Consider the following 24,138-nt stretch of genomic DNA (forward strand, 5'->3'; position numbering starts at 1 on the left):
CCCTGCCCAGGCGCCCGCCAAGCTAGGACAGAGCGCGCCGCGCGCGGAGCCGAGTCGCCGGGACTCGTTCCGCGCGGGAGGCGGCCGGCGCGGGCTCTGGGCGCGGGCGCAGCGCCCCTTCCCCCCGGTGAGTGGCGGGCGGCGAGCGGGGGGCGCCAACTTCGCCGCCAACTTGGGGCTGGGCTCCGGCGCCTCACGGGCAAGGACGGCGGGGACAGACGCGGGGCACCGGGGAGAGTCTGGAGGACGCTCGGAGCCCGAGGGGGGTGGAGCTGGGGGTCCGGAACCTGGGGCGCCCGGCCTGGGGATTAAGACCCAGGCGGGCGGGGACGAGGTGTGGGAGAGAGGCCGGGGTGCCAGGCGCGCGCGGCGGACGCGAGGGAAGGACGCGGGCGAGGCGCCCAAGACGTTCGTCTCCCGGGTCGCCGAGCCCTCCGGGCCCCCCTTTTCGCCAGGCGCCGCGGCACCGCTGGGGAGGGAGCGGTGCGCGGACGCAGGAGTCGGGGCTAGGAGCCCCGCAACTGTTGCTGCGGGAAGCCGGGCGGGGCTTGGGGAGCTGGAGCCGTGGCTGAGCTGAGCCAGAGCGAAGGGGGCTGGAGAGGGCGCGGAGCAGAGAGGACGAAAGGGGCTGTCAGTGGCTCCAGGAGCCGGCCGCCTGCTCCCGGGAGGTCGGCCGAGGATCTGCCCTCGCAGTCCCGCCCCTTCACCGGCTGTGAGCACCGCACCCCACCCCCGCCCAGATTCCCCACTTCCAGCTCTTCCTTCTGTGCAACCTCCCTCCTCTGACCTCAAGGAAGCAGAGTGGGCTTTACGGGGTGGTGTGATCTCCCCAAACTCTGGCCCCGCGCCTGGCGGACCCAGCCAGGCTCGAGGCTGAGAGACGAAGGATGGGCGAAGAAGACCTGGGAGAGGCAAGAGCCCTCCACCCCCGCGCGCCCCGGTGCGCTGGGCCTTGGCGGCCGCACCAGCGCATTGCTCTGGTTTCCCCGGGCTTCGACCAGGATCCCCGACGGCTGGGAAGGGGAGCCGCAAGCCTCCTGCTGCAGAAAGTGGTTCACGCCTAGGCCTAGGCGGGCAGGGCCAGGGCCATGAGAAGGTAATGTCACACAGCGGCCAGAACATCCCCAAGGGTGCGTCCCACGAGCCATGGAAAGGTCCTGCCGGGTGAGCCAAGGGGGAATTCTTGCCGGGCCCTGACGCTCACCCTACTGGTCCTAGCCCTGCTCCCCTGGAGGGACTTCGGGCTTGGTCCCCAGCCCTCCAAAGCGCACCGCCCTGGCTTCATCCCCTAAAGTGAGGAAGGGAATTTGCTGGGTGCGGATCGCCTGCTGTGTCTCAGAGCCCGTCTAGTTTCTGGCTGCGCCAGTCAGCTTCCAAGCTGTTCCTAAACTCGGTACGAGGAATTCGAATATTAACGTGAAGGGGACCGAGTAGACCGGGAACCTAACTCCCGGATTTGCCCTACGGCAGGACTGAGCTGGTACGGCGCCCACACCGGCTCGCCTGGCCCCACTTGCCAGGTGAGCTCGGCGCTCCCCACTCGCGGGGCTTGGGGCACGATCCAGCTTGGAGGCAGCGGGGATGGGGACCTAGGAGCCGAGGAGGTCTGCAGAGGGCAGCGGCGAGGCTGGGGGCGCGGGGTGCGTGGTGCCCAGTTTGGCCGCCAGGAGGCGTGGCGCGGGTCCCAGCGTCCGGAGTCGCCGCCGCCGCATCGCAAGTGTCCTTGAGCCGCGGGTGACGGTGTCTCTCGCCGCTCGCGCCCCCTCCTCCCGCGGGGGGAGTCTGATGCTACGTTCCCTATGAATTATTTATCGCTGGCCTAAAAATACCCCGAATTTCACAGCCCGAGTGTAAGAGATTCCCCTGAGGGTCCGAGTGGAATCAGCGGCGAGGGTGGGGGGCGGGGAGTTAGTCTTACAGGAGGGAGACCTCGGTGTCCGCGACAGTGGGGGCAAGGTGGAGCGGTGGTCTTCTCCCCTGGCGCCCGGGTTCTCCCCTGGCACTCGGCAGAAGGGAGGCAGGGAAACCCGACGGCAGAGCGAAGGTCGCTCACCCGGTGGGCGGCGAATCCAGACGGGCCGCGCGGCTGGGGTCCCTCGGCTCCTCCGGGAAGCGGGAAGCGGCGCGGTTGGTGGGTGGGGCTGACTCCGGGGACCCAGGCTCCCGGCCTGGGGTGGGGGACGGCCCTCAGATGTCTGGCGTGGGAGAGTGTGTGCACGTCTGTGTGCGGGGAGCCTGCCTGGGATTGGGGGAGCAGGGGAAGAGAGAGAAGAGCTCTAAGCAGGCGGAGGTGTTCGGGCCGTTCAAGGTGATGCTGAGTGTCTCAGAAGACCGACAATTGCCTCCCTCCCCCGGGCTTTCTTGGGGAGGTCCGAGCGTTCATCAAATATTAACAGCCCCTTTGCGAAATGTGTGGACCCGCAAGTGGGTGGGCAGAGGTCTGGAAGACAACAGTCCACCGCCTGGGGTGGGGGCATCCTGAAGTGGGCACGTTCCTGCCACAGGGCGAAGTGACAGGAGCCATCCCAGAGGCATAGCCGGAGCTCCCCGACCGGAGGTGGTGGTGGGGAAGGGCAGCTGGCCTGGGACCAGACCCAGACCCTCTTTGTCCCCACCTGTGCGTCCGCAGCTGCGAGGTACTGAGGCAGGGGCTCTGTGGGAGAGGGATTTACCTGGGGCTCTGAAAGTTCTGGAGTTTGTCGTGGAGACGAGAGAGGCAAAGGGAAGAGGCCATTGCAGCCCAAGAGAGCAGCAGAGCAAGCCTGGAGGTGAGGGCAGTGGGGCCATCTGGCCACCAGACGGGAGGGAGGAGGAGGCCCACGGAGGGGAGGGCAGCCAGGGTGTGCCAGGCTCTGTCCATGGGACCAGGGTGTCCGGGCTTCATGTGCAGGCACCAGGGAGCAGCCGTGCTGTTTGAGGAGGGGTGCAGCGGCCAGAGGGCTCTTTTTGGCCAAGGGGGCAGCAGGTGGGGTGTGGCTGGATGGGAGGTGGAGAAGTGGGAGGCCAGGGGGAGACACATGGGAGATGGGGTCAGGCTGGGGCTCAGGTCTGACCTTCCTGACTTGCTGCAGAGGCTGGATGCCCCGTGGTGCTGAGACTGTGGAGCCTGAGACTCTTGGAATCTGCCCATTGCTCTTTAAAAAAAAAAAATGTTTCTTAAATTTATTTTTAATTAGGAGATAATTGCTTTACAGTGTTGTGTTAGTTTCTGCTGTACTCCGAAGCATCAGCCATTCATGTGCGCTCAATTGCTCAGTCGTGTCTGGCTCTTTGCGACTCCATGGACTGTAGCCCACCAGGCTCCTCTGGCCATGGGATTCTCTAGGCAAGAATACTGGAGTGAGTTGCCATTTCCTCCTCCAGGGGATTTTCCTGACCCAGAGATCAAACCCGTGTCTCTTGTGTCTCCTGCACTGGCAGGCAGATTCTTGACCACTGAGCCAATTGGGAAGCCTTTCCCATTGCTCTTTGAAGCTTGGGGACTGCCTTGACTGGGGTCCCTCCATCCATAGGCATTCTGTGGTCACTCCTAGGGAGAGGCAAGACCTGCCCCAGCTTCCTCTCCTCGCCAATTCCAGCCCTGAAGGACTCCTTCCCATCTGAGAGAGTCTCTGGGGGCAGTGCCCCTTAGGAGCTGAGGGAGGACCTGGGTCCTTCATCTACAGTCACGTAGCCAGAAAGAAACAAAATGGGAGCCACATGTAGGCACATTAGACAAAAGGAAAAAGAAGTGAAATGAATTCTAACACTATATTGTGTCTGAATCAATGTATCTAAAATATTTCTTCAACATGTGATCAATACAAAAATATTAACGAGATATTTTCGTTTTGTAATGTGGAGTTTTTGTTATTCAGTGTGTATTTTACACCTACAGCATCCCTCCGTTGGGATGGGCCTCATTTAAGGGCCTGATAATCACACATGACTGGTGGCTGCTATATTTGACAGCACAGGTCCGGCACTCAGAGCCGGGAGGCAGAAGTGGAGGAGGCTTCAGGCTTCCCAGGGATGGGCAGCTGAGCACAGAGAGCTTGCAGGAGGAGAAAGGAGCGTGACAGTGTCCTTTGCTGGTGTGATGCGAAATCCCTGGTTGAAGGCAGCTGTGGACACAGCCGGCTTCTGTCCCTACCCTAGACTCACACTGACATGCTTTTTAGTTATTTATTCAGCTGTGCTGGGTCTTAGTTGTGACACTTGGGGTCTTTGATCTTTGTTGCAGAGTTCAGGATCTTTAGTTGCGGCATGAGAACTAGTCGTGGCATGTGGGATCTAGTTCCCCCACCAGGGATTGAACCCGGGCCCCCTACATTGGGAGCGTAGAACCTTAGCTACAAGGGAAGTCCCTCCCGGCTGACACTCTCAGTGTACTGGGAAACCCTACACAGGGGGAGATTTCAAGGGCACAAAAGCAAATACAGTATTCCCTCCCCTGCCAAAAATCCTCTCTTCTCATTCTGAAATGAAATCTGGCCCAGCCTGGTCACCCTTTGGCCCTCTCCCGTTCAGAAGTTTCATTGGGGAAGTGATGGAAATGGAGTGGGTGGCAAAGCTGTGGCTGACAGCCAGCTGGGAGGGAGAGCTGCCTCCCTGGGCACCACTCACAGTGTGGCTGTTGGTCCCAACCCAAAGCAGTGATGCTTGTTTCACGAGGATACACATCAGGCCCTTGGGGTAGGTTTAAAAAATCCCTCACACCAGCGATGGCCCAGGGAGGCAACTCACGTGTGAGATACCGTGAGGATTGCAGGTGACCCCAAGCCCTGAAACACTCAGTGGGGTCACACTCCTGCTGTGGAAGAGCTGCTACTAATTGAGGCCATGGAGGGTAGGGATGCCCAGAGCCCAGGAGGAGGGGGCTTTGCACCAGGCAGGGTTACACAGAGCAGGGTCCTCAGGGATGTTAGATTCAACTTAGGATGCAAAAGGTCTGTGTGTGTGTATGTGTGTGTGTTTCAAGAGCTGCCTTCATTCACCTGCTATGGAGCTGTCACCTAGAAAATAAGGATGCTGATAACAGTGGGTAGCCCTCTCACTGCTGTGAAGTAGTCCTGTGATTATTGCTGGCAAGAAATCGTGGCTCGGAGAGGCCAAGCAACTTCCCCAAGATCACACAGTCAGTGAGTGGCAGAACTGGGACTTGAACTCAGGTCTCCCTGACTCAAATCCATGCACTTGGTACCAGATTAGCATTTGATGTGTACCTCCCTGGGGCAGAGCCTAGATAGATAAGTTTCAAAGGTCTGGCCTTTCTAGCCAAGCATGCTGTTCAACAGCAGGAGGGAAGTCATGAATGCCTGTCCAGGCCACATTCTGCCCAGACCCCGGTCTCCAGGCTGCATGTGGACCCTCCGCTAACCTCTCTGCCTCTTTCTCTGTGTCTGTCTGTGTCTGTCCACCTCTCTCTGTGGAGGGAGGCTCCTCCCTCTTCTCTTTCATCCTCTGGATGTCTGTCCCTCTGACTCTGGCTTTCGCCTCCTCTCTGTCCTTTTTGTTTTTTCTCCATGCCTCTGTCTCCCTGCCTGTGCCTACCCTGCTCTCTCCGCAGGACTCTCCGGTGGACATGGGGGTGGCCCTGGGCCCGGCCCTGCTGCTTACCTCACTCCTCGGGGCCTGGGCAGGGCTGGGCCCTGGGCAGGGAGAGCAGACTGTGACGGTGGCCGTGGTATTTGGCAGCTCGGGGTCCCCGCAGGCCCAGGCCCGTACCCGCCTCACCCCCCAGAGCTTCCTGGACTTGCCCCTGGAGATCCAGCCGCTGAGCGTGGGCATCAACAACACCAACCCAAGCAGTCTCCTCACCCAGATCTGCGGGCTCCTGGGGGCTGCCCGCGTCCATGGCATCGTCTTTGAGGACAACGTGGGCACTGAGGCCGTGGCCCAGATCCTGGACTTCATCTCCTCCCAGACCCACGTGCCAATCCTCAGCATCAGTGGGGGCTCTGCTGTGGTCCTCACCCCCAAGGTGCCCGTTCAAAGTCATGTCTTCCCATCCCTTGAGCTTGGAGCCAGGCTGGGGCTGGGAGTGTGGGCTGAGTCTGGGCCAGGGAGATGCTTGGGTTCTAGGAAGGTGGAATTGGGGTGGGCCCAGCAAGAATGTTGGGACTGGGAGAGACATGGGTGAGGGAGGGGAAAGCTGTGGGAATGATGATTTTATGTTCTAGAAGATAAACTTTCTGAGCTGCTTTCACATTTATGACTGGATGAGGGGTAGGCAGGTGGAAAACCCACCTCTGGTTCTGAGACAGCCCTGGCTCACCTTCTCCCTGTTTTTCTGGACTTCCTTGGTCAGGCTCCAGACCCCAGCTTGAAGGCCAGGCTGGGCATGGGATCTGAAGTAGCTGGCCTGCAGGCTAGAACTTGTGGGGTCTCACTGTCTGAGACCTGGGGGAGGCAAGCCCTCGCTGTCTGTCTTGGGGGGAGAAAGTTCTAAACATGCATTCACCTGCAATCACAGCTGGGATCAGCATCTGGAAGAACAAACACGGATGCCACACGGGAGTCTAGTAGGACTCCCTTCTGGGTCCGGGCTGGTCAGAGAATGTCTCTTAAGAAGTGACACCGAAACTGAGACCTGGAGGGCGAGGGGGGTTGACAAGTTGTGTGTGTGGGGGTGGAGTGGGAGTGAGTGTCCCAGGCCAAGGGAGCAGTTCCAGGCAGTTCACAGTAGTGCGGCTGCTCGGAGGTGAGGAGGAGCAGAGTGTTTAGGAACAGAGAGAAGCCTGGGGAGGGAGGTGAGGTCCCGACCACATGGGAAGACTTCTGGGTTTCACCCTAAGAAAGCGAGGAGCTGAAGGTGTTGAGGGGAGAGACTGATCTATTTGCCCGTCTTTTATGCTTATATTTTTATTATGGGGAATTTTGAGCATACATAAAAATAGAAGAGTTTAATGATCCCAGGTAACCCCTATCCCAGGAGAAGGCAGTGGCACCCAACTCCAGTACTCTTGCCTGGAAAATCCCATGGATGGAGGAGCCTGGTGGGCTGCAGTCCATGGGGTCGCTAAGAGTCAGACACGACTGAACGACTTCACTTTCACTTTTCACTTTCATGCATTGGAGAAGGAAATGGCAGCCCACTCCAGTGTTCTTGCCTGGAGAATCCCAGGGACGGGTGAGCCTGATGGGCTGCCATCTATGGGGTCGCACAGTCGGACACGACTGAAGCGACTTAGCAGCAGCAGCAGCAGCAGCAGCAACCACTATCCCATCCAGGCCGACCATGCCTTATCCTTACCCCCACTCACTTTCCCTTCTTCTGTATTATTTTGAAGCAAAACCCAGATGCAATATTTATCTCATCCATAAATACCTCAGTACACAACTCTAGACGATAGGACTTTACAAAATAATAAAACCACCATACATTATCCTGTCTAAAAAACAATAAAAATCCCTTAACAGCAAAACACATCCAGGCAGTGTTCAAATCTTCCCCCATTGTCTCATAAATGTCATAAATGTGTATGTTAAAATCTGTTGACTTGAAGCAGGAGCCAAACTAGTGTCCCACGTGGCGATTGGTTGGTACGACTTTCAAGTCTCTGTCTGAAGTCTCCTCTTCCATCTCTCTCTCTTTTCCTTGTAAATTTGTTTGTTGAAGGAACTGGTTTGCTTGTCTTATAGGGTTTTCATGGAGTTACTTTTTAAAAAGATTGGGACAGTCGCAGTGTGGTGAAATCTTGGTGGGGTGGAGTGGCAGCAGGGAACCCACAGCTTGGAGAGGACTGCCCTAGTCCAGGCTAGATTTGGCAGGTCCAGGGCACTTTGTGGTGGCCAACGCAGGGGAGGGGAGGAACTTTCTCATCGCCAGGGCTCCGTAGAGGATGGAGCTTTCCCAGTTGCTTCTGGGCCTGACATTATCTCTCAGCACGGGTGACTCTCCACTCTCACAGTGCTGTAGCAAATTACAGACGCTCACTGCACCGTTTCTGAGAGGCCCATTCAGCTGGCCGGGACTGGTGGGCTCGAGTCATCTGAAGCGTTTGTTGAAATACAGATCCCTGGGCGCCATCCTCAGAGAATCTGACCTAGCAGGTGTGCATTGGCCCAGAGAATTTACATTTCCTACAAGCGCCCAGGTGACGCTGCTCCTGCCAGTCTGCGGTCCAGACTTGATCAGGCAGCAAGGTTTAAAAAATGCTCTCCAGGAGATTTTCATGGGCAGCAGGGGCTGGGAACCACGCGCGGGACCGGGGGTAGGGATGAAGGGCATAGTAGGGACAGGGGTCCCTGGGACGCCCAGCATCTTCCAATGCAGAGGCGTGAGGGGGGTTAACCAAGGGGCGGGGCAGGCAGGCCACGCCCCGCTCAGGCCCCGCCCCCGCCCCGCAGGAGTCGGGCTCCGCCTTCCTGCAGCTGGGCGTGTCCCTGGAGCAGCAGCTGCAGGTGCTGTTCAAGGTGCTGGAGGAGTATGACTGGAGCGCCTTCGCCGTGATCACCAGCCTGCACCCCGGCCACGCTCTCTTCCTCGAGGGCGTGCGCGCCGTCACCGACGCCAGCTACCTGAGCTGGCGGCTGCTGGACGTGCTCACGCTGGAGCTGGGCCCCGGCGGGGCGCGCCAGCACACCCAGCGCCTGCTGCGCCAGCTCGACGCCCCGGTGCTGGTGGCCTACTGCTCGCGCGAGGAGGCCGAGGTGCTCTTCGCCGAGGCGGCGCAGGCTGGCTTGGTAGGGCCCGGGCACGTGTGGCTGGTGCCTAGCCTGGCGCTGGGCAGCACCGACACGCCCCCTGCCGCCTTCCCCGTGGGCCTCATCAGCGTCGTCACCGAGAGCTGGCGCCTCAGCCTGCGCCAGAAGGTCCGAGACGGCGTGGCTATCCTGGCCCTGGGCGCCCATGGCTACCGGCGCCAGCACGGTGCCCTGCCCGCCCCAGCTGGGGACTGCCGCGCCCACCCTGGGCCCCTCAGCCCTGCCCGGGAGGCCTTCTACAGGTAGGCACCTGCCCAGGGCATGGGCGTGAGGGGGGTGCTTCAAGGCCCGTGGTGGCAGGGAGTTTGGGCTTGCCTGTGACACCTCGCTCTAGCTGTGTGACCTGGGGCCGAGTGACCTCACCTCCCTGGGCCTTAGTTTCTTCATCTGAGAAAAGAGCGGGGTGTGAGAGTGTGGTGAGGACCTCGGGGGTCAACGTAAGGAAACAGAGCAGTAAATACACAAATGCGGCCTGCTGGTGGTGGTGATGAGGCAGGAGGTGGGAGGGTACTTCCGGGTCTGGGCTGGGCTGCAGGCAGGACTCAGGGGACACTGGCTTCTCCCCTCCTCGCAGGCACCTGCTGAATGTCACCTGGGAGGGCCGGGACTTTTCCTTCGGCCCTGGTGGGTACCTGGTCCAGCCCACCATGGTGGTGATTGCCCTCAACCGGCACCGCCTTTGGGAGATGGTGAGAAGGGGGTGAGCCCAAGGGCCCTCGGTATCCTTTCATTGTGTCCCCGCTCCTTGCCCCACAGCTGAGCAGAGAGTCCCATCTGCCCCTTATCCGGCCCCTCATCCTTCAGATCTCAGCTGAAACATCTCCAGGTCCTCCAGGGTGGGTGAGGCACCTCTGCTCTGGGCTCCCACACCACCCCGGCCTCCTGCCACTATAGAACTTATTAAGCACTCTTATTACACAGTCCTGCCCTTGGAGGAGTAACTCACAGCTGTGTTGGCTAGATGGATGGAAACAAATAGACTTTGGGGAGATCCTTGCTTATGAAAGAAGGTTTGCAAAGCATTATGGGAGTAGAGAGGAGGGGCAGAAATTGATTCTGCCTTCAAAGGAGGAAACTGGAGAAGTCTTCTCAGAAGTTGGGACATTTGGCCTGGGGGCTATAGATGGTTGAGTAGGAGCCCACCCAGAAGAGATACTAGTCTCGTAGACCAAGGGGAAGAAGGATGTGAAGCATTTTTAATCGATGTGTTCAGGGGTGTGGAGACTGGGGAAGAAGGAAGGGGTGATGGAGAGAATTGAACCTGAACGTGAAGGGTATTGAGTGCTGGGCTAAGGACTTTGTGTGAGGGTCCAGGGAATGAGTGTAGAGAGACAGGCTCAGGTCTGGGCTTGAGGAAGACACCCTGGCCCAGCAGCAGGGAAGTGTGGAAGCTGGACTGGAGAGTGTGGGGAACAGAGGCCGCGGAGGCTGCAGGAAGGTCTTCTCTTCTGGGCGTGCCCAGCCCTTTGCCCTGACTCTCCTGTTCTCCAAACTCTCTCGCCCCAGGCCCTGCTCTGGCCTGTCCCATGTGATCCTAGGAGTGGTGGGGGATTCTTGGCCTTGGCATGCCCCCCTGATAGAAGCCATACCTACAGGATGGGCATAGTAGGGCTGAAGGTCCCAGGCTGAGGCCGGTCACCCTCTGCAGGTGGGGCGCTGGGACCACGGCGTCCTGCACATGAAGTACCCCGTGTGGCCTCGCTACAGTGCCTCCCTGCAGCCCGTGGTGGACAGCCGGCACCTGACGGTGGCCACGCTGGAGGAGCGACCCTTTGTCATCGTGGAGAGCCCCGACCCTGGCACAGGCGGCTGCGTGCCCAACACTGTGCCCTGCCGCCGGCAGAGCAACCACACCTTCAGGTCCGCCAGAACACATGGGGGTGGGGGGGTGTGATGTGAACTGTGCACCGCTGAGTGATGGCGGGCAAGTGTGTGTCTTACGCTCGGGAATGGGGGCAGGGTCCGCACGTCAGGCTGAGAGAGCCACTGGCTCTGACCCCAGTGGTCTTCTCGGCGGCAGCAGCGGTGACGCGGCCCCCTACACCAAGCTTTGCTGTAAGGGCTTCTGCATCGACATCCTCAAGAAGCTGGCCAGGGTGGTCAGGTTCTCCTACGACCTGTACCTGGTGACCAACGGCAAGCATGGCAAGAGAGTGCGTGGTGTGTGGAACGGCATGATCGGGGAGGTAGGCCTGCCCCCAGGCTGCCCGAGCCCCACTGCCTGCCTCCCCGCCCCGCCCCGACATCCGTCAACCACCCCCAGATGGTCCCTTAGGTGTTTCCTCCTGTGCTGGGGCTCCGTCGGGGTGAGACCCAGGCCCAGCTCCCACAGGTCTCCGAGCTGGCACAGGGACTGTATTGGCACCAGTGATGACTCCAGGGGTGGAGCTCTGAGGACTCGGGTGGAGGGTGCTGGCAGGGGGGCCAGGAGGGGAGCGGGAGTCCCTCCTCCGATCTGGGCCTGACCCTCAGGTGTACTACAAGCGGGCGGACATGGCCATCGGCTCCCTCACAATCAACGAGGAGCGTTCTGAGATCGTGGATTTCTCCGTGCCCTTCGTGGAGACGGGCATCAGTGTGATGGTGGCCCGCAGCAACGGCACCGTCTCCCCCTCGGCCTTTCTGGGTGCGGCTCAGGGCCATGGTCGGGGTGGTGAGGGTGGTGCGGAGGGACCCCCAAGTGGATGTGTGGAGCCTGGGGTGGGCCCTTGGAGGGCAAGCACTGTTGTGATAGGACCCTGTCCCAGAGCAGATGGAGAGGGGAGACCAAGGCTTGCTGGGGAGCCTGGTCTCCCTAGGGGCATCTCCCCTGGGGCTCCACTGCTCTGAGAGTCAGAGACCCCTCTGCTCTGTCCAAGGGGCTGGTGACCACGTGGACCCACCTGCCTGCACCCAGGCCTCCTCTGAGCCGCCTCCCTCTGTTCCCAGAGCCCTACAGCCCTGCCGTGTGGGTCATGATGTTCGTCATGTGCCTCACGGTCGTGGCCATCACTGTCTTCATGTTCGAGTACTTCAGCCCCGTCAGCTACAACCAGAACCTCACCAGCGGCAAGAGTAAGCTCCCACTTGGGCCTGGGAGGAGGGAGCAGGCTTGGAGCTTCCCGGAGGGGTGGGCTCAGGGCTTCCGGTGGAGGGGGTGGGGGAGGTAGAGAGTGAGAGGATGGGGGAGTGGGGTGGGGGGAGCCTTTCAGAGAATGCCCCCTAGTGGGGGTTCCTGGCCTTCAGACAACATGCAGGGGGACCCATCAGATACATGAGAGGGAGAAGCAAAGTGAGTTGATGTGCTCTGGGGTGGGGATGGCCAGGGATGGGGTTAGTGGAGACAGGAGCCATGGACTCAGGTAGGCTGGACCTGATGCCCTCTGTGCCGGGCAAGAGGAACCCCAGCGTCTGCCCTCTCGCCCCCAGGGTCTGGGGGCCCGTCCTTCACCATCGGCAAGTCCGTGTGGCTGCTCTGGGCGCTGGTCTTCAACAACTCGGTGCCCATTGAGAACCCCCGGGGCACCACCAGCAAGATCATGGTGCTGGTGTGGGCCTTCTTCGCTGTCATCTTCCTCGCCAGCTACACTGCCAACCTGGCCGCCTTCATGATCCAGGAGCAGTACATCGACACCGTGTCCGGACTCAGTGATAAGAAGGTTCTGCAGCCCCTGCTGTTGGAGGGTGGCGGGGAAGGGGATGCCGCAGGCAGGCAGGGGCAGGCCTTGGGTGGGACACAGGACAGATGGAGTCAGCGGAATCTGAACTGGAGGCGGGAGCAGGAAGAAGCCGGGGAGCCTGGGGAGGAGAGAAATGGCTTAAGTCCACTTAGTATGTTTTGAGTGCATCTTTCCTTGTCCTGGCCTCCGTGTCTTTGTTTTTAAGACACAGGCTTGGTGCAGTCAGTCTCTACGACAGTTCTGCCATTCCTGTGCGGAGTCCAGGCTGCGGGAATGGGGTTGGGGGTGTTGGTGCCTGGAAGGTCGGAGGAAGGGTTAGGAATGCCGACAGTGCCCTCGGCCCGCAGTTCCAGCGGCCACAGGATCAGTACCCGCCCTTCCGCTTTGGCACGGTGCCCAACGGCAGCACGGAACGGAACATCCGCAGCAACTACCGCGACATGCACACCCACATGGTCAAGTTCAACCAGCGCTCGGTGGAGGACGCGCTGACCAGCCTCAAGATGGGGTGGGTCTGCAGTCCTGCTCCCACCCTCTGAGTGTCTCTACCCACGTGTCTCCCCGAGAGACCCAAGGTGGGGATGGTGAGGCTGGGCTGCCCGGTAGGACTCCTGGGGAGGGGCAGAGTGAGACAAAAATGGACATGCACCAGGGCCCAGGGGCGCAGCTATGGTACTGACCAGGGCTCAGCCTTGCCCCAAGCATTGGTTATGACCTTCTTAGGGTCTTTAGGGGCCCGGAGGGCAGACAGGACGTGTCCTCCGGGGGCAGAGAGCCCCCCTGGCCTCTCTGAAGAGGAGGGAGGTGGGGTTCCCAAGCCGTGGGAGGGGGCTTCTTTGCATCCAGGACCCCAGGGAGGAGAAGGCTCTGCCCATCGCCCCCACCCCCGGGTAGTGGCCCGCGGGCTCTCATGGCCCAGATCCCCGTCAGGCCCCGGGTTCGGTGCCCCGCACCTTGCTTGATTGCCGGCCTGAGGGCTTAGCCTGTCCCCCAGGAAGCTGGACGCCTTCATCTATGACGCTGCTGTCCTCAACTACATGGCGGGCAAGGACGAGGGCTGCAAGCTGGTCACCATCGGCTCTGGCAAGGTCTTTGCCACCACCGGCTATGGCATCGCCATGCAGAAGGACTCCCACTGGAAGCGGGCCATAGACCTGGCGCTCCTTCAGTTCCTGGGAGACGGTGGGTGCAGCCTCTGAGGGGGCCCGGGGTGGGTCCCATGTGGTTGACAAAGCCCATGGCTGGGACAGCTGCCTGGGGGCTGGTTAGCATTTCCACTGCTGTTCTCCGAGTGCCCAGCACCTGCGGGCAGGGAGAGAGGCTCTGGGGGTGGGAGGTTGGCACAGTAGTTGGGTGGGGGCATTAGGAACACTGGAGGGAGACTGGGGAGGGATGAGTTGGCCAGGAGGGAGCAGGAAATATTTGGGGAGTCCTTGAAGGAGGGAGCTCAGGCCACAGCGGGGGGTGGGGTGGGGTGTCTGAACTCCTTTACTTTTTCCCAAGACCCCTCCCCTCCATTTCCATCTTTTTTTTTTTTTTACAACAGCTATCTTTTATTTATTAATTTATTTTGGCTGCACCTTGGGACATGCATGATCTTAGTTCCCTGACCAGGGACTGAACCTGTGCCCCTTGCAGTGGAAGCATGGAGTCCTAAGCACTGGGCAGTCAGGGAATTCTCTCCATTTCCATCTTGAGAGGCCCTGGGAATGGTGCCAAGAGCCAGCCTAATCCCAGAGCCCCGGCCCAGGCTGGCCTTGGTACCGAGAGCTCACACCTGTGAACGGCCCAGCTGGGCTGCTCTGAGACCCAGAGAGAGCTTTGAGTTTAGAGTCCCAGTTAGATGAACTGGTTTTCCATCAGTGCCGCAGAATAATGTGAGCGATAACAGTGAAGATGCTTGCAGCCTCCCTGGGGGCCTAGCTCTGTTGTCTCTGTGTGCCCAGTTCCATGCCTGGCATGCAGGTGATCAATAAGTCTTTGACGAATAAATGAATGATAACATTTACCCAATCAACAAGCCTTTACTGGGCATGTGGGAGGTGAGTGTGTCAGAGGCTGGCACTGCTCACCCCCCCCCCCCAGCTCCCACTCTGCTCTCCTCCCTCCTCTTTATTGACTCCCCTCCCCCCATCCGTCCCTGTAAGGCTGGATCCCTGTGTAGTCCTACAGGTGGGTGGTACCCTGGCCCCAGACCCCTCCTAACTCCAGGCTTAGGTGAGCGCTGGAAGTGTCCTCCCTGAGCCAGGTGTGCACCCCCACCCCCACCCCAGGGGAGACCCAGAAGCTGGAGACGGTGTGGCTCTCAGGGATCTGCCAGAATGAGAAGAACGAGGTGATGAGCAGCAAGCTGGACATCGACAACATGGCGGGTGTCTTCTACATGCTGCTTGTGGCCATGGGGCTGGCCCTGCTGGTCTTTGCCTGGGAGCACCTGGTCTACTGGAAGCTGCGCCACTCCGTGCCCAACACGTCCCGGCTGGACTTCCTGCTGGCCTTCAGCAGGGTGGGTGCCCACCCCGCCCTAGCCAGGCCCCAGCTGTAGGGGCACCAGCCCAGCTGGCCCCTGGCCCCATTTACAGATGTAAAAACTGAGGTCTGGAGAGGTGGCATGGCCTGCCGGCATCACGCAGCAGATGAGAAGCAGAGCCCTTCTCCAACAGGCAGGGCAGGACTCTGGAGCCAGGCTGACCTGCCATTTACAAGCTGTGTGAGTTTAGGAGAAGGAGTTCATCTCTTGGCCCCTCAGAGCTCCTCTGTAAATGCTCCCAGCGGGACATAAGAGGCGCCTAACAAATGTTCGTTTCTTCCTGGGACTGAGAGATGCCTGAGTTGATGGATCCCACCTGGGCGAGGGGCGTTCTGCGTGGGGGCGGTCCGGGAGGGCAGGGCGCGGCTCACGGCGGGTCTGTCCCCTCCCTCCCTCCGCCCAGGGCATCTACAGCTGCTTCAGTGGCGTGCAGAGCCTGGCAAGCCCCGCGCGCCCGCCCAGCCCCGACCTCACCGCCGGCTCGGCCCAGGCCAGCGTGCTCAAGATGCTGCAGGCGGCGCGCGACATGGTGACCACGGCAGGGGTGAGCAGCTCCCTGGACCGCGCCACGCGAACCATCGAGAGCTGGGGCGGCGGCCGCCCTGCACCCGCGCCGCCGCCCGCCTGCCCCGGCCCGCGGCCGCCCACCCCGGCTCCTCCTCGCGAGCCGAGCCCCACGGGTTGGAGGCCGCCGGGCGGCGGCCGCGCCGCGCTGGGGCGCAGGGCCGCGCAGCCCTCGGGCCGCCCCCCGACGCCCCGACCCGCCCTCCCCGACGTCTCCCGGGAGGCGAGCCGGCGGGCCTGGGAGGCGCGGTGGCCGCTGCGGCCCGGGCGCCGCGGGCGGCGCTTCTCGGCCTCCGAGCGGCGTGCGCGCCCGGAGCGTCCCCTGTCGCCCGAGCGCGGCCACTACAGCTCCTTCCCTCGCGCCGACCGGTCCGGACGCCCCTTCCTGCCGCTTTTCCCGGAGCCCCCGGAGCCCGAGGACCTGCCGCTGCTCGGGCCGGAGCAGCTGGCTCGGCGGGAGGCCCTCCTGCGCGCGGCCTGGGCCCGGGGGTCACGCCCGCGCCACGCGTCTCTGCCCAGCTCGGTGGCCGAAGCCTTCACTCGGCCCAGTTCTGGGCCCGCCCGGTGTGCCCGCCCAGCCTGCGGGCGCTTGATACCGACGCAGTCCATGCGGCTGCCGTCTTACCGCGAGGCCTGCCAGGAGGGGCTCTGGGCCGGGCCCCCCGCCTGGCCGCACGGACAGCACGCCTGCCTCCACGCCCATGCCCACCTGCCGCTCTGCTGGGGGGTTGTCTGCTCTCACCTCCCACCCTGTGCCGCCCACGGCCCCTGGCTCCCCGGGGCCTGGGGGCCTCCGGGGCACAGGGACAGGACCCTGGGGCTGAGCCCAGAATACAGCAACAGTGGGGAACTGGAAAGGGTCAGCAGGGCGGCCTGTGGGACGCACGGCTTTCCACGGCCTTGCACCTGGAGGCGGATCTCCAGCTTGGAGTCAGAAGTGTGAGGGCTCAGGTCCTCTGGTTCCTGTTCAGCTGGATCCTCTGCCTGGCACTGCCAGCAGTTAGAGGGCAGGTGGTCTCTGGCTTTCTTGGCTTCTGTCTTGAAATCCAACCGAGTGACCGATGATATCTTCATGGTCAGCTCGGTGACCTCAGCGGCCGCAGTCCTGTTGCAGGTTGGGCTTCTGCTATCTTCTTATGCAAATCCCTTCCCACCTGGCCTGGAGTCATAAGGGAAGCAGTGGTGTCTCCCTCCCCTGCTGTGAGCCGGTCCCTGGTCGTGGCTGCCGGGGGCTTGGTGTGGGAGGCGTGTAAACTGGAACTTGGGGTTGGGGCAGGGCTGTCGTGGTTCTTGTTCCATCTGGCTGGAGTTTTTTTTTCTCCAAGTGCTGGGACATTAAACCAACCTTTTACAACCCACTGGCCCTGACTGCCTCATTCTGCATCCCCAGAGTGGGGCACACGGCAGCCTTTAGGTGACAGGAGCATCATGGGAGTATCCCAGGTGAGGTGCCTGCCTACAGCAGGTGGGCAGCTCCCTTGGTGGGAGTACCCAGGAAGTGAGGCTGAGCGAAGACTCCGTGCAGAAGCCACTTGGTTTTCAGTGTCAGCTCCCTCCCACCCTGGTGCCAGAAGCGACAAATGTGCTCAGCAGGGGGCTTTGGTGGTTGATGGATGGCGTTCATCCTTCAGTGTCCTTGAAAACAAGGGCTCACGCCAGGGGGCTGTGGGTGCCCTGCTCTGCCAGGGGCCCCGATGGGAGCCCGACAATGTCATGGTGCAGATGGTGGAGGGAGGTCTGTCCGGGGGGTCTGCGGGGCTTTCCTGGCCAGCGGTATTCACTCCACGGTGGCTGTGCTGGGCTCAGACTGCCTGCCGGTTCTGGAAGCCTGGCCCGGGTGGGCTTCTGGGGTCAGGCACAGCTCAGCTTTGCTGGTGCCAGGACTCCTGGGGCTGGGAGGACCCCCAGGTCAGAGAATCTGTCCCACATCTCAGTTCTTTGTCCCTGCTCCGGGGCTGCCAGCCCCACCTCCTTCCTCTGCCTCATGTCATTGGCTGTGAACCATCTAAAAAGATGGCTCTTGAGTGCTGTTTGCTGTGCTTTCACATCTGTGATTACATTTAGCCCCACAATGACTGAAGCCAGAATTCTTCTTCCATCCATTCTGCAAACACTGGTGCCAGCAGAGCTTTTCTGACTGTGAGCATGTGAAGCCTGAGGCCTTTCTGTCCTGACAATTAGGGTGAAGCAGGGCAGAAACTAACTCCATGTCGTAGGGAGGAGGCCGGCAGCGCCATGTGCAGCCGCTGCCCCGTGTTCTTACCCTCGCCACTCCTCCTTGCTGGCTTCCAGGAGGCTGGGTTCCCTCACGAGTCTCCAAATAGTCCACCACCTGGGACTGGAGCCACGAAAACTGGAAATTTTTGTTTGTTTGTTTGGCTTTAGGGGTAAGAGCAGCTGAAATAGTAGAGTGGGGGAAATTTCTAATACTCCTCCATTCCCAGCTGGAGTGCCTGACCACCACCAGTTTAGGGGGCCCCCATCCAAAGTCAGTTTCACTTTCTCTGCCCCATGGATTTTCAGATTCAGATCCAGAATCTGGGAGTTCCACAACAGGTGGTGAGTGTGGGTCTGAGTGAGTGCTAGGGCACAGCCTCTGGAGGTGAGAGGGTTAACCATTGGCCACCAGCCCCTGGATTTGAGCACCAGCCTCTGGATCTGAGCAGGCTGCAGTAGGTGAGGCTGGGAGGGGTTGTGAGGTCCAAGCTGCTCTCTGCTCCCTGCCCAATATCATTAATAACCAAGAACTGGAAAGATAATTAAGAACCACATGTGGGGCTGAGCCTGCTGCTGGCTGGCTCCAAGGAGGGGCCCGTCCCGCGCCCAGGGCTGGGTTCCTGGACGCCTGGCTCCTTCTCTAGGAATGTATTCTGGGGAGAAGCGAGTCTTAGAGGGGAGCGGGGGCAGGAAGGGTGCCTTCTGCAGGTTCAGATGCCTGCTGCCCCTCTGCGGGAGGACTAGAGAAGGTTCTGCCTGATCAACGGGAGGGCAGAAAGCCTGGTAGGGGCTCAGGGAGCCGGCTGTGTGAGTGAGCGCAGCGAGGCCATGGTTATGGTCAGTCATCGTAAAGCAGGGCGTGACTGGGGAGCAAACAGCCGGCTGAACCCAGACACCCAAATGCTGTGTTTTTCTTTTGACGGGACACATGAGGAGGGGCAGTTGGTCGCGTCTCAGCTGCAGACGTTTCCTGCTGTCTCACTCTGCTCCCTCCTGCTGCCCTGGTCACTGCGTTTCTTCCTCTGTCTTTGCTGAGGGGCTCATCCTCTACACCTCCTCTTTCCTGGGGCCCACGTGTGGGGAAGGGGGCACAGAGCTTAGACAGGGGTGGGCAAGAGGGCTTTGGCCAGGATACCTGAGCTTCGGTTCCGTCTTGGCTCCAGAACTCCCTAGCTTGTGCTGAGTCTGGGGCTGTGAAGGGGGAAGGCTGCCCTTCAGTTTGCAGGGGAAATTGGGGAGCCAGATTCCCCCCTCCCCAAAGCCCTAAAGAATTCAAGTGCATTTCCTGTTTCTGAATCGTGGCAGGCAACTGCCAACAAGAAGACACTTGACTCACTAGGCGGCTATGAAACCAACTAGGTGCCTGAGGACCCAGACCAGGGGTCTTTGATAAGTCTAGAGGGACATGGCTATACATGCAGTATGTCTGGTGAGGACAAGGGAACTGGGCGTCAGTACACTGGACTTGAGCTCCCATACAGGTCAGGGATGCAGGTACAAAAGACAGGAGGAGAGACCTTGGGGGCTGCTGCCTGCAAGTGGCAGGTCCGATTTCTTGGTCTCCACTCTTAACCTGCAAGTTATGCCGCTAAGGTCCAGATGGAGAGTGCCCAGTGCCATGCCTGGAACACACCAGGCACTCAGGAGATGTCACTTCCCCCTTTCTGCCCTCTACACCATGAGCCCCAGGCCCTGGGGAGGCGGGATCCTACAGCTCCCACCTGCAGCTCTGGATCCTGGTTGCAGAAGAGCCAGGTGTCAGCCCCGATCAGGGGTGGGGTCTCTCAAGAGGCATGGTTTCAGCCTTCACTGGCCCAGTGCCATACACACTGCCGGCTCTCCCCCTGGGAGAGCTCTCTCCCCGGGGAGGTGGGAGGCTGCTCCTGCCCTCCTCCAACCTGCCTTTGGCCTCTGCCCGTTGCTGAGGCTGCTCCCACCCCCATTTTGGCAAGAACAGCTGTGTGGCTGAGGGCCTGGCAAGGTGCCTGCTGCCCACCTCCCACCACTTGGCAGTGCCTCCTGGCCTGTCATCCGCCATATGCCCCATCTGTAAGCCTGCAGCCGCCTCTCTGGCCTCAGGTGAGGGCACAGCCAGGAGCTGCTGGCACGAGGCTCAGTACTTTTGCGGGGAACAGACAGAGTAGGCTGACTCCCACCTTGACCTGGCCTGCCCTCAGGGCCAGTCTGGGGCAGTCAGGGCAGGTGAATGGCATCGGGTTGGGGCCTCCTCCGCAACAACTTGGACCCGAGCCAGGTCAGGCTGGCATCCTTTTCTAGCTTCCCCACCACTGACCCCAGGGCCCTCTGTAGACTAGAAGCCATCACCCCACTTGCCCACCTCCCTAAGCGGGTGTCAATACAGCCGAACGTGCTGGACGGGCAAGGTGAGCACCTGGGGACCGGCCAGCTGTCAGGACCTCAGCCCCTGTCCTCCGGGGCCATCAGCAGCAGAGAAGACGCTGACCCCATCTGACCTCCAGCAGGACAGACGTTAGGCAAACAGCAAGGAGCAAAGGAGCCCAGACCGGCAGGGGTGAGGCGCCCTTGTTTGCCATCAGTGGTGTGGACACCTCCGGCCACTTATTTCCGGGACTGTGGCTGCTCGGCTGGGAGGCGGAGCGGAACGCGGCTGCCCGACTCCGCGGCTGTCAGCTCCAGATTGCCACATAAATCAACCTGGCTTTACGACGCTAATAAATTTGTGTCCAAAATTTGGTTTGGAGCCTGAGGCGGCAGGATGGTTTGATTCGCTTTGTCCTTAAGCAAGAGGAAAATGTAATTGGAGAAGGGTAAGCACAGACGTTTTAATTGACTTTTCAGCAAAACAGCTGGACAGCCCCAGGGAGGGTCCCGGCCCCAGGGGGCGGACACATCCCGGCCCCGCCCACCCCGCAAGGCCTCCTGGGAGGCAAACGGGGAAGGGGCATCTTTCCGGGAGGATGCAAGAGAACAGTACATTGGACGAGCTGTGAGGACGGAAGATGCGCGACAAAACTGAGAAAGCAGGTCGCGGCCGATTGAGACACTGGACTCTCACAGGCCGGGGGCTGCCCCGGGGAGGGCTGGGACCGCCCACGGACTCCCCGTGTTCTTGCAAAGCCCGTGTTCCCCTCCGCGAAACCACCCGTGGGCCTCAGAAGACCTGGCGTCCATGCTCTGTCCAAAGTTTGAAGACACTTGAGATGCGCGGGGGCGGCGGGGGCGGGGAGCAGGCTGCCGGGATTCCCTGGAGAGCCGAGCAAGGCACTGAGATCAAAGGACGGAGGGGCAGGGACCCCACCCCAGAGGCTGCTCCTGTCCACTGCTCTGGGCTCCAGGACAGGAGGATTAGGCCCAGGGCCGGGGGCTCGCCAGGGAGGGCCAGGAGGAGCCCCCGGGTCCTGAAGCAGAAGGCACGTTGAAAATGCAGTTCATTCGAGTCACCTGTGTCTCCCAGGGAGGCTGGCCCAGCAGGTGCATGCATGATTGTGGGGGTGGGGGTTACCACGTGGAGCTGGTGAGGTGCCCGGGAACCTGGCCCTCCTTCCATGGGAAGGGTGAGCGGGGCCCTATCTCACCCCACGGCACCCAAGGGACATGGAGAGCATGGACATCAGGGTTGTACCCACAGCCTGGCTTGAAAGGGAGCCCCTGTTAGTGATGGAGTGGGGGCAGGCATGACCTCTCTTACGGGGTGGGAACCATGGGCTACATGCCTGAGGTGCTCCCAGCCACAGTGGTGACAGCCGGGGGGCCACTCCAGTGCCCCTTGTATGCTGGCCTGTGCCCCCCCAACCCTGGCACTGCAGGAGGCCCAAGGATCCCTTCCAGGGATGTGTGGGCTGCTGTGTCTGAGAGGAAAGGGCTGCTTCCGCCCGCTGCTCCAGAGTCATCATGGACTCAGGAGCCCGGGACAGATGTTGGTGCCCTCCGCGTGGCCTTCACTGCTTTGGTCTGGGGCCCCTGGGACCAATTAGCACATCCGGTCCTTGTCACCGGCTGGCCTGGCACTCCCCTAGGAGAGGTGCTTGGCACCTCCAGGCCTGGCGGAAAGGTGAGCCCTGCCAGGCCCAGTGGGGAGGACAGGAGGGCTCTGGGCTCACCCTGGTGGAGCGGATTTCCCAGAGATGCAGGAGGGGCTGGGAGAGAGGCTGGGGGACACGTGTCTGGTATAAATAATGGCAGTGTGCCAGCACTGCGCTTCCACCGTTCCGAAGCAGAGGACTCGAGTCCATTAACCAGACGAGAGCCTCGGAGCAGCTGCGTGGCCCTGCTGTGGGACTCGGCTGGCGGGGGCAGCCCCAGGCAAGAGGACCTGGAGGAGAGCGACCTCGGTGAGGTGCAGGCTGTGTGGAATCCTGGGTGGGGAGGAGGTCCCCTCCAAGAGCCTGGGTCTTGCCTGCCCCGCTGCGCCCAGGGAGGCAACGAGCTCTGGGCTCTGCCGGTGGGGGGCTCCTACCCCTTTCGTCACCAGACACGTCCTGCTGTCAGAGCTTGGTCTCGCTGAGGACAATGTTGGCGGTGACAAAGAAGAAGCAGGAGAAAGCCCAGAGCAGCACAAAGCCCACCCAGAAGGTGTGGCGAAAGGGGGACCTGTGCTTGTTGACGGTCCCGTAGCCGAAGGCCAGCTGGGTGTCCTTGCGGCAGAGGTACACCAGGAAGGCCGGGATGACGTACTGGATGCCCGTGCCCGCGTAGGCCCCCGTGATGCCCACCAGGGACTCCAGGTCGTGGGTGCAGAAGGCCACCAGCACGGGGGGCAGCAGGGTGATGGTGGGGAACACCACGCGGTCCACCACCCAGGGGTATGTGCCCCCCTCGCGGTGGAAGAGCGTCTTCCAGTTGTTGCGGAGGGTCACGGCGATGATGGGGAAGTTGGTGCTGATGGTGAAGACGGGGAAGAGGCCGAGGAAGAAGCGCACGGCGGCCAGGCCCACCACGTCGCAGCGTGCAAAGTTGAGGGTGTACATGTCCAGCAGGCTGTCGCCACGGAAGCAGAAGATGGCGGTGAAGGAGAGGAGCCCGTAGAACGCCAGGATGAACACGTAGTCCAGGAAGACCAGGCGCGTGAGGTGGCGCTTGGAGGAGACGGGGGTGAGGAGCGACGGCAGGGAGTGCTGGCACATGAAGGAGTAGACGCACACGCCCAGCAGGTTCCGGACGCCCGAGAGGTCTGCCAGCGGAGGGTGCCCCTCCCCGCGCCCGTGCGCAATGCGCACTAGGGCCAGCACGATCATGATGGCGAAAGCTGCAAGACAGGACGGGGGTCAGGCAGGCAGGGAGGAGGGGCAGCCCCGCCCGGGGCCTGTCTCGGGTCTGGGGGCGGCGACCACAGGACCTGAGCCCCGAGAGAAAGCACATTAAGATTCCCAAGGTTGGGAGAGTCGTCCTTGGGTGCAGGCCGGCAGTGGCTGCTGCTGTTGGGGACATCCCGCCCACTCCCCCCACCCGCAGGTATAGGAAGGTGCGTGTTGGGGGAGTTGCTGGGCACGGCAGGAGGGCGATCAGTCCCCTCGGAGGAGTGCAGGCTCCCTACGGGCCCCAGGGCTCCGGGGGTAGGGGTTTCCCACCAGCTTCCTGGCAGGGGGAGGCCTGGAGCAGGGTGCTGGTCGCTCTTCTGCGTTTGGTTTGAAAGACTGGGTTGTCTGAGGATCGGGGTTGCGGGGCGGGGGTGGAAGGCACGGAGCCCTTGGGAGGAGCTGTCCTCCTGGGCAGGGGGGACGGAGGGTGGCAGCCTTGGGTGGAGGACGGGACCCAGAGTCACTTGAGGCAAGAAACAGCATGGGGGGCCAATGCTGGGGGAGCTGAGGCCAAGGCTAGAGGCCGAGGCTGTGTGGCTCTGTTCTCCTGGACAGGAAGCCACTCTGCCCCGGGTGTGCTGCAGAAAGGGAAGGGGATCGGGGACTGTTGAGAGCAGACAGAGCTCTGGGCTGGCTGCACTCTTACAGCGGCCCTCACACCCCGAGCCGGCGCTCCTGAACATCAGCGCCTGGAAGACAGACGCCCTTGCTGATCCTGTGGACGCCGAGTCTCTGGCTTCCTGAATCTGTTATTCAGAGTTCCCAGAACGGCCACCGTTAGGCACTCCACACACCCAGAGACCCTGGGCATTCCTGTCTCCAGTGCCAGGGTCCACACACCCCTGCTGTCTCTGCTCAGACCAGACCTGACAGCCCCTCCAGCCTGGGCCCCCACGGCTCAGGTAAAGCCCACTGTGACACCTGACATTTCTTGGGCAGTGATGCAAGCGAGGTGAAGGGACAGTGGCTGAAGAGCCTGGCTGCCGGCCACGTGGCTCCTGCCTGCCAGGCTGTCGCAGGCTTGGGGCTCCTCCCAGGTAGGAGGCTGGGGGTCTCCCCACTGTGCCCTTCAGGCCAGGTCACACCGTCCGCTCCCCGGAAGGGAGCCCTTTCTCCGAGGACGCCCGGGAAGCCAGACTGCCGTCTGCCCACAGTGACACTTGGGAGCAGGACGGATGGAACTGTCATCTATTACTTTTAA

General features: G+C 61.3%; 2 protein-coding genes across 4 annotated transcripts in view; one reads left to right on the forward strand and one right to left on the reverse strand.

The window, feature by feature from the left end:
• Nucleotides 1–283: 283 nt before the first annotated feature.
• On the forward strand, nt 284–16,797 carry GRIN2C (glutamate ionotropic receptor NMDA type subunit 2C). 2 transcript variants are annotated; one of them, XM_061392897.1, is made up of 12 exons: nt 284–5,962; nt 8,332–8,930; nt 9,263–9,377; nt 10,337–10,548; nt 10,709–10,874; nt 11,161–11,314; nt 11,617–11,742; nt 12,097–12,326; nt 12,695–12,855; nt 13,342–13,529; nt 14,621–14,853; nt 15,281–16,797. In XM_061392897.1, the coding sequence occupies exons 1-12, from the start codon at nt 5,294–5,296 to the stop codon at nt 16,382–16,384; spliced, it is 3,957 nt and encodes a 1,318-aa protein (XP_061248881.1). In that variant the 5' UTR covers nt 284–5,293; the 3' UTR covers nt 16,385–16,797. The 2 variants fall into 2 exon arrangements, with proteins under 2 accessions (XP_061248881.1, XP_061248882.1); XM_061392898.1 differs by having other exon boundaries at nt 10,712–10,874.
• A 1,739-nt stretch (nt 16,798–18,536) lies between these two features.
• Nucleotides 18,537–24,138, reverse strand: part of TMEM104 (transmembrane protein 104) — a 56,643-nt gene continuing 51,041 nt past the window's right edge. For both annotated transcript variants that reach the window (XM_061392900.1, XM_061392901.1), the window contains exon 10: nt 18,537–22,885. In XM_061392900.1, coding sequence (XP_061248884.1) covers nt 22,125–22,885 — 761 coding nt within the window. In that variant the 3' untranslated portion in view covers nt 18,537–22,124. The remainder of the gene's footprint in view (nt 22,886–24,138) is intronic.

The sequence above is a fragment of the Bos javanicus genome, chromosome 19 (genome assembly GCF_032452875.1).
Source record: "Bos javanicus breed banteng chromosome 19, ARS-OSU_banteng_1.0, whole genome shotgun sequence".
NCBI lineage: Eukaryota > Metazoa > Chordata > Mammalia > Artiodactyla > Bovidae > Bos > Bos javanicus.